The 9,113-nt window shown below is 45.2% G+C and overlaps 1 protein-coding gene across 4 annotated transcripts; it reads left to right on the forward strand.

Moving 5' to 3' along the window:
- The first annotated feature begins 1,382 nt into the window (after window positions 1-1,382).
- On the forward strand, window positions 1,383-7,326 carry LOC125511429 (nucleotide pyrophosphatase/phosphodiesterase). 4 transcript variants are annotated; one of them, XR_007284992.2, is made up of 12 exons: window positions 1,383-1,650; window positions 2,652-2,743; window positions 2,844-2,910; window positions 3,018-3,137; window positions 3,227-3,449; window positions 3,555-3,636; window positions 3,752-3,884; window positions 3,997-4,202; window positions 4,298-4,423; window positions 4,525-5,177; window positions 5,566-5,801; window positions 6,981-7,326. XR_007284992.2 is itself a non-coding variant. In XM_048676800.2 (11 exons), the coding sequence occupies exons 1-10, from the start codon at window positions 1,462-1,464 to the stop codon at window positions 5,138-5,140; spliced, it is 1,854 nt and encodes a 617-aa protein (XP_048532757.1). In that variant the 5' UTR covers window positions 1,383-1,461; the 3' UTR covers window positions 5,141-5,177; window positions 6,981-7,326. The 4 variants fall into 4 exon arrangements, 2 of the variants coding, with proteins under 2 accessions (XP_048532757.1, XP_048532755.1); XR_007284993.2 differs by having other exon boundaries at window positions 5,566-5,676; XM_048676800.2 differs by lacking the exon at window positions 5,566-5,801.
- The last annotated feature ends 1,787 nt before the right edge of the window (window positions 7,327-9,113 follow it).

Raw genomic sequence — 9,113 nt, forward strand, 5'->3', positions numbered from 1 at the left:
GCGACCGCACTACTTCCACCTGGATTGGAGTAGCATATCTGCATTGGCTAGGTCGGTGCCACAATGCTAGGAAAGAAGGATGGCGCCGGCAGAAGCAGTTTATGAAGGACGGGATTGGCGATGGGGAACGAGGTACTCCCTCCGTCCCAAAATAAATGTCTCAACTTTGTACTAAGCTTAGTATAAAGTTATACTAAGTTGGGACACTTATTTTGTGACGGAGGGAGTATTTAATTTGATAGAAGAATTTGGAAGGTGTGTGGGAAGAAAAATGCTTGGTCTAGAAAATTTTTGAGGAGACGGATAAGGTTGCCTCAGTGGGGCTCAATGCATGGGACGTGGCGATCAGACGGGGGTGACCGATACAGGGCCCAGAGCCCCAGATTATTGTAAACATTAACCAAATCATACTTCACGAGCTGAACATAATTTATGCACGGGCATCACTACTTTGGTATTGAGTCCGGTAAAAATCAGTTTTCCCACGTGAAACAACTAGGTAAGACCGTAAGAGTTTATTGGTCATCTTATATATGTGATGACACAAATCACGACTTCCAATCCCAAAAGTTAAACCCTGTAAATTTGATAATTTTGACTTGTGGATGAAATCATTTCATAAAATAAACTATTTAAAAAAAATTCACTTAGCTGACTTTTTGAGTGACGCCCGACATGAAGGCGCTACACGCCTGCCAGCGTTGCACCCCGGATTGCCTAAAAATTGCTAAGAGCTAGGCGCCACACTGTGGTTGCACTACAAAATGAAGCAACCACTAGTGCAACGCCTAAAAGCTAGAAGCTACACTGTATAGTGTGGCGCCTAGCTCTCAGGCGTTGCACACTGACTTAGTAATTTTCGAATCACACAGGTGCGGCGTTGGCCAGGCGTGTAGCGCTTATCTGTGAGGCATTGCACAGTGTAATGTGGCGCCTTCGTGTCGGGCACCACACAAAAAGATCAGCCGCGTGAAATAGTTTCACGGGTAGTTTATTCTGTGATTTAATTCGTCCACGGGTTAAATTTGTCAATTTTACCGTTAAACCCACACAAATATCGCACCCCGATTGGCAAGAATCGACGATGTCACGTCAGTCGATGTCAAATAATAAACGTTGTCCAGCTCAAAGAATAAATAATAACAAATAGATGATGGAGCACGAGGAGCACGGGGGCTAAAAAACAAGAGGATTAGATGTCGACATCCATGACGTGCTTCGCGAGGTACCACTTGCAATAACCATTTTTGAACATACCGGCCGCTACCATGATTACCATTTTTTACATATACTGTCACTGTGATGCTGGGCCCGGACCCGGACCCTCTTCTGGCTGAGCGCGGTCCTCCCAGTTGGCTACATATAGGCCGGGCAGCCATGGCGTACGCTGGACACACACCAGCCTGGGCACAGCGGAAGGAGCGGCCGCCAGTGCGCACGAGCTACAGCTGAAGCAGGGGCATGGGGATGGCGCATGTCGCCCTGGCAGCGGTGCTGGCCATGGCGGCAGCGGCGGCGACGGTGAGCGCGTCGCCGGCGCTGGGGGTCCAGCCGCTGTCCAAGATCGCCATCCACAAGGCCACCGTTCACCTTGACCTCCATCGCTCCTCCGCGTACGTGCGGGCCACGCCGGCGCTGCTCGGCGGCCAGGTACGTTAAGCTAACTGATCAGCTAGTTTATCAATATTCATCGGCCTAATCTGACCAACGGAACAGACGACGACAGCTCTCTCGGGCCATGCTGGCTTTGGGTTTGCAGTTTGGAATGCAATGGTCGCAGTAGAATAGTGTGCTAGCTGGATCTTACATCCACGGGCAGAACAAGCAAAATACAGTATTATTTAGGGACTAATAATACGTAAAATTGATGTAGTATTTGGAATATAATGGTGGAGCAGACCCATTGTCCATTGATCTGTCCTAGTTCATTTGCATCACAAATGTTCAGGGGACATCTTGTACAAAGTGAACTAACAATATAGTTTTACCAACTTTTAATTGAATGACCAACACAAAAATGCTAATCTTACTGGCTTAAGGTTACGATAATGTTAAAAAAGTTTGATTTGCCATGGTTAAAAAATACAACGTTCAATTTGTAGCGATATATCCCAAGGTTATGGGTATGTATGTATGTGTTCTCTCACCATTCACCTCCCCTCAACCCCAATTTCCAATCACATGATGCCACGTCAGCCTATAGTTAGCAACCCGGACTTATCCACGCGTAACTGTGGCATTATTGGTGACCCACAGCACCCAATGATGCAAAAAATGGTGACATACAGAGCCACTTGTCCATTAGATATGGACCCCTGCCCACACTAGGATAGTGTCACTGTGGATACGCCGCATGACTTGTCGTCGGTACTGGCACTACTTTGTCCTGCTGATTCTGTGCATGTGTAGACAACAAAAGGCATCTTATTAGCTTAGCATCTCATTGTTGCACCGGCTTCACTGATTATTAAAGTAGCTACACATAAAAGCCAAAAGAAAGTGCAACAAAAAAAGGACCGTGACGTGAAGCCCCTATTTTTCTACAGAAAATTGCCATTGATCATCTACTACATGACATAAACTGTAGGTAGATATCGATTAAAAAAACAAATGTAAGCAACTCAGAATTTTGGGATGCATGCCTCTGACAGGACGAAGACACTGCATGGGTCACCGTCAAATACGGCTGGGATAACCCCACCCCCGACGACTGGATCGCCGTCTTCTCCCCCGCCGATTTCATGTAAGACCTTCCCCCTTGACATTCCAAATCTCCAAGCACGATGAATTCAAGCTCTAATCCATGTTGGATCCTCTGGCTCGTGTCTCCTGTGCGTATGCAGCTCGGGGACGTGCCCTAACCCCGAGAGGTACCCCGCCGAGCCGCTGCTCTGCACGGCGCCGATCAAGGTCAGTTGGTTAACTAACCAAGATGAAATTCCATGACAACCATCTGCCAACATGGCCATGAACCATGATATATTGAGCTGAATTGGCCGCTTGGTGTGTGACTGCAGTATCAGTACGCCAACTACTCGGCGAACTACCTCAAAGGTGGCAAGGGCACCATCCGGCTCCAGCTCATCAACCAGCGCGCCGACTTCTCCTTCGCCCTCTTCACCGGCGGCCTCGAAAACGTAACCGCTCCCGATCTGAACCTACTACCAAAGAGGATCTAACATTTCTAAATGTGAACACACTGTTCGTCGTGTATTTACTTTTGCAGCCGAAGCTGGTGTCGGTGTCAAAGGCGGTGGTGTTCAAGAACCCCAAGGCGCCGGTGTTCCCGCGGCTGGCGCAGGGCAAGACCCACGACGAGATGACGGTGACGTGGACCAGCGGCTATGACGTCAGCGAGGCCTACCCGTTCGTGGAGTGGGGCATGGTCGGCGCCGCCGGCACGCGCACGCCCGCCGGGACACTCACCTTCAACCGCGGCAGCATGTGCGGTACGTACGTACTATATGTGGAGCACCAATCAACTCAGATCATGCATGGGCAAGAAGATTGAAGGTTCACCGTGCTATTTTGTTTTGTTTTGGTTGTTTATCCAGGCGAGCCGGCGCGGACGGTTGGGTGGAGAGAACCCGGGTTCATCCACACGGCGTTCATGAGGAACCTGTGGCCCAACAAAGAGTACGTCCTAGCTACAGATATGTTACCAAGGAGAATGATTGACTCGTCCTTGAAAAGTGCTCGAATGGTCAGCTTAATTTACCCAAGATCGGTTGGTTTGTGAATTGTGATTTAGGTACTTCTACAAGATTGGGCATGAGCTCTCCGACGGAACCGTGGTGTGGGCTAAGTCCTACACCTTCCGGGCACCGCCAACCCCCGGGCAGAACTCGCTGCAGCGCATCATCGTCTTCGGTGACATGGGAAAGGTACAACTGAATGTGTCTCCCTTAATATGTATCGCATGCATGACAATTTAACTTCACTTCACAGATATTTTTTTTACATATGGTACACATGCATGGTTTGGTCTTTCTGCAGGCGGAGAGGGATGGATCAAACGAGTTCGCCAACTACCAGCCGGGGTCGCTCAACACCACGGATAGGTTGATTGAAGATCTGGACAACTACGACATCGTCTTTCACATCGGCGACATGCCCTACGCCAACGGGTACCTCTCCCAGTGGGACCAGTTCACCGCACAGGTTGCCCCCATCAGCGCCAAGAAGCCCTACATGGTTGCAAGGTACATCATGCCATGACCATGTTGGTATGGAGTAGTGCCATGTTAACAAATGGCATGCTGGGAGCTTATTACTAATCCTCCCCTTGCGTGTGCAGCGGCAACCACGAGAGGGACTGGCCCAACACCGGTGGATTTTTCGACGTCGAGGACTCCGGCGGCGAATGCGGTGTGCCGGCCGAGACCATGTACTACTACCCAGCCGAAAACAGAGCAAACTTTTGGTAAGCGCCTAGAAATGGAATGGTTTCTTGTAAAATTCATATGAAAATATTGGGTGGTTAATTTCAAGTGACGAAATGGATGCCATCCATGAATCTCTAAGGTACAAGGTGGACTACGGGATGTTCCGGTTCTGCGTGGCGGACTCGGAGCACGACTGGAGGGAGGGGACTCCGCAGTACAAGTTCATCGAGGAGTGCCTCTCCACGGTGGACCGCAAGCACCAGCCGTGGCTCATCTTCACGGCGCACCGGGTGCTCGGCTACTCCTCCAACTCGTGGTACGCCGACCAGGGCTCCTTCGAGGAGCCGGAGGGCCGGGAGAGCCTGCAGAAACTGTGGCAGAAGTACCGCGTCGACATTGCCTACTTCGGCCACGTCCACAACTACGAGCGCACATGCCCGCTCTACCAGAGCCAGTGCGTCAACAACGAGAGGAGCCACTACTCGGGCACCATGAACGGGACCATCTTCGTCGTGGCCGGCGGCGGCGGCAGCCACCTGTCGGAGTACACCACCGCGATCCCCAAGTGGAGCATATTCAGGGATCACGACTACGGGTTCACCAAGCTGACGGCCTTCAACCACTCATCGCTTTTGTTTGAGTACATGAAGAGCAGCGATGGCAAGGTCTACGACTCCTTCACCATTCACAGGGACTACCGCGAAGTGCTCAGCTGCGTGCACGACAGTTGCTTCCCCACCACGCTCGCTTCTTGATTGTCTGGCCGTCATGGAGGGTCATGCAATAAAATTGGTAAGCCGCACAATCTATCTATATGTGCTAATAAACAAATCTCGGGGGCGTCAACCAATAAAATTGGTCAGCTGCACTATTTATACGTGCTAATAATAAGATCTTGTGGGTATGAGTTGGTGTTAGATGTGCGCATACTAATCATACAAGAGGCAGGTGTATGCTCATTATGCTTTGTAACTCCTTGATGTTATATTATGGATTAATAAAAGCATCACTTATCGAAATATAAAGCTACCTTCTTCTGTAGAATTCCCAAATTTAATTCGAATGTTTTTTTACTTTGACTTCACTCAGAAAAAATAAGTCTGTCTGATCGCGTGTTGTGACCGTACTTCTACTTTGTGTATGTATGTCATGTAATAGCATTTCCCTTCCATGTCTACAGTATGCATTGTGACAACGGCGAATCTAGGAGGTAAATGCAGGGCATGTTCAACTTCAAGGGCGCTATTTTTTTGGGGCATGAAGACAACACACAATGCACACACATTGCTAGGTAACCTAATCCGATGGTTTCACGTAACGCACACAGACCGCCAGGCAAACCTCCTATATCGCCTCCAAGTAACTCACCAGAAGGATTTGCACACTACGCCAAGCAACCTCAGCTGGTGCCGCCAGGTAACTCATCCGACAGGCTCACACAACACACATGCTCAATAGCATAGTGACATAATAGCTTATTTATGCATATCCCCAAAGGGGTGATAAAAAAGGTTGACCTCTACAGGGCCAGACTAGTTTGGCAGGAAGATGAAGATATTAAAAAATATCACTTAGTGAAGTGGGAAACTTGTTGTTTGCCCAAAGATGTAGGTGGGCTAGGGATTATCAATTTAGAAATAATGAATATATCTTTGCTTGCTAAGTGGTTCTGAAAGACGGAGAATGAAGAGGGGTTATGGCAAAACATAATAAAAGGAAAATATGGGGGGACAAATGCCTGTCCAAGAGCACAAAAAGACAGGGTGATTCTCAGTTCTGGTCTAGCTTGATGAAGATCAAAGAAATTTTCTATAGTTTTGTTAAAAAGGAATTGGGAAATGGGGAAAATACCATATTTTGGGAAGATGTGTGGGTTGATGATAAAAGTTTAAAAGTAGCCTATCCTAGAATCTATGACATTTGTTTTGACCATAATATTACAGTTGCTGAGGCCATCCAAAAAGGGTGGCATGGATTTAGGTTCAGGAGGACTTTGCATGGAGAGACTTTAGAACTCTGGAAAAACCTAAAGAGCAGGTGTGAAGAGATTGAAATTAAAGGTGGCAAGGATAAGATAACATGGTCTCTCACGGCAAATGGTGTATTCTCAGTTAAATCGCATTATAGAAAATTGGTAGCTGATGGACTTAGATTCTCACAGAAATTTCTTTGGAAAATCAAAGTCCCAGCAAAAATTAAGGTTTTTTGTGGTTAAGCGCTAGGAAAAGCATACTCACTAGAGATGCTCTGTTGAAAAGAGGGTGGAAAGGGGATAAAAATTGTGTTTTCTATGGGAAAGATGAATCTGTAGATCATCTGTTTTTTCAATGTTCAGCGGCTTCTCTAATTTGGAGCTTAATAAAATGTACTTTCGGCTTGAGGCATGCTCCTATATCTATGCAAGAGTGCCTGGGTTCCTGGGTGAATTCTTTTGGAAAAGAGGATAAAAAACTTGTTTTGGTGGGAATTTCTGCTATTTGCTGGGCCTTATGGAAAGCTAGAAACGGGGTTATTTTTTAGAACAAGAGAATCTCTGATCCTATGAATATTATCAAAGCAATAACACATTGGTTGGTGGATTGGTCTATTTTGCAGATAAAGGAGCAGGAAAAAAAGGTACTGGAGCTGGGGGCAAGACTGCTAGAACGGGTAGCAAGTGAAGTCTATGTGGCTTCTTAAGGGTGGAGAATCAATATGCTGCGCTTGGAAGGATGAAGAACTCTTTCCTTGGAGGGTGTCTGGACTGCCTTGCTGCTTGTTTTTGCGCTTGTTTTAACCCTCTCTTTTGCGTAGCTTGTAGCTTGGTTTCCGTTTGAGTGTGGATGATTGTAATAACTTAGCTGAACTGTTATGCTCGGTGATGTTTGAACTAGTCTTATGGGGGAGGTGAAGAGGGTGCTATGGCCTGGTTGTTGTGGCACACCCCCTTACCCCATCCCGTTAGGGTAAACGCTTTGGTTGCATCCTGTAGTTCGAGAACTGATGGTTTTCTTTAATGAAAATCGGAGGGGTGAAAAGCCCTATATTTCTTCAAAAAAAGCTTATTTAGCAGATCCACAATTGACTCTTAGAACAAGAAAAAAATTGAGACATGCCTCTTAAGAAATCACAGTATACCCACAAGGAAAATATCCTTGCAGTATTTCTTTTTCGGGATTGTATCTGATCTAATCATCATAAATAATTCAAATGAATCATTGAATACTTCATCTAAAATCTTATTGCGCAAATGTGCTTTGATGATCTTCATTGCTGAAAATATTCGCTCAAGTGATGAAGTTGCTACGGAAAGAAATAGTGTCAACTCGACTAGGCGATATACCAATTGGAAAGGTGTATGCTTTGTTGTTTGAAACAACACAAACAAAACAATGCAAATCCGTGTGAATTACCTCAAGATCACTGCCATTTGCTCCTTTCTTGAGCAAAAAAAATCTTAATTTCAAGCTCATTCTTGATGACTTTGGTTACCTCCATTGTGCAACATGCAGCAAGGTCCTTCTGAATTTATGGTTTCCTTTCCTCTTATCAAATGCCTCATTCATGTCTTTCCTCTTGTATTTATACCAGTCCAAGAACTCACTAAGATTGCATGTGCCGATGAAATTGGAGGATTCATATTATCCATAAAAAGCTTCCCGTCGAGCTATGACATACCTTACACAATCAATGACACACTCAAGTAATTTTTATGTTTTATCTCAGCCTCTTTATTGTAAGCATAGAATTTGGTAGACACATTTGCCCTTTGATTGTTAAAATCATCCCATGAGCCCCTAGAAATGTTGTGACTAGCTTGACCACCATCATGTTTCTCAAAATATGCAAAAGTTGTTTTCAAAAGTTTGTAACCATCTATTGTAAATACAACATTTCCAAATATAGCGGCATGCGATGTTGTCTTGAAAATGAATTGGTAGAATCAAAATGCAACCTCCTTTTTCACACTAACATTCCAACCAATCAAGCTTATTTAATCAATGCGATTGAGAATATCTCTAAATTTTTCCACCCAACGTGACTTCAAATTTATGTTCAGTAGCTTTGTTTCTCCCATTCAACAAAAAATTCTTCTCACTTCAAGGCAAATTTCAGCGACATTATCTTCTATTTGTATTCGATCTGCTGGATCACCTAAAGCCTGACTTGGATGAAAAATCAAGTATATAATGCCTTATTGTTGATTTGTGGTCTCATCAATTAGTGGATTAGTACTCTCATTTGAAATGGGATCGGAGTAGTGCTCTTATTTTTTTAGAGTAGGGGTTGTATGTTCGCCATTGGGGTTGGTCAAGGAGGTGATTGAACTTCTTTGCAAACCAACTATGCAAAGTCGTTCTCTTCATTTCAACAAACAAGAATATATATATATATATATATATATATATATATATATATATATAACTTCGTGGATCAATTACAACAAGAACTAAAGTAGATACCGGAACTAATTTTTGAGAATTAAATTGTAGGAGGACTAGGGACACGTATGGCCCTCATCTATCCAGCCTTATTGTAGGATCGAAAGTATGTCTAGAGGGGGTGATTAGACTACTTGACCAAATAAAAATCTAGCCTTTTGCCAATTTTAATTCTTGGCAGATTTTAGCAACCTAGCACAAGTCAAGCAAACAACCTACACATGCAATTATAAGAGTATAGCAGTGGAATGTAAAACAATTGCATATAAAGGTAAAGGGAGGAGTTTGGAGGGAGCAAACGCAATGT

Source organism: Triticum urartu, chromosome 5A, assembly GCF_056163025.1.
Source record: "Triticum urartu cultivar PI428250 chromosome 5A, HENAU_Tu73, whole genome shotgun sequence".
Classification (NCBI taxonomy): Eukaryota; Viridiplantae; Streptophyta; class Magnoliopsida; order Poales; family Poaceae; genus Triticum; species Triticum urartu.

Coding starts and splice junctions, on each gene's coding strand:
- LOC125511429 (XM_048676800.2), top strand. CDS start 1,462: ATGGGGATGGCGCATGTCGCCCTGGCAGCGGTGCTGGCCATGGCGGCA. Junction 1,651..2,651: donor CGGCGCTGCTCGGCGGCCAG/GTACGTTAAGCT, acceptor TGCCTCTGACAG/GACGAAGACACTGCATGGGT. Junction 2,744..2,843: donor TTCTCCCCCGCCGATTTCAT/GTAAGACCTTCC, acceptor GTGCGTATGCAG/CTCGGGGACGTGCCCTAACC.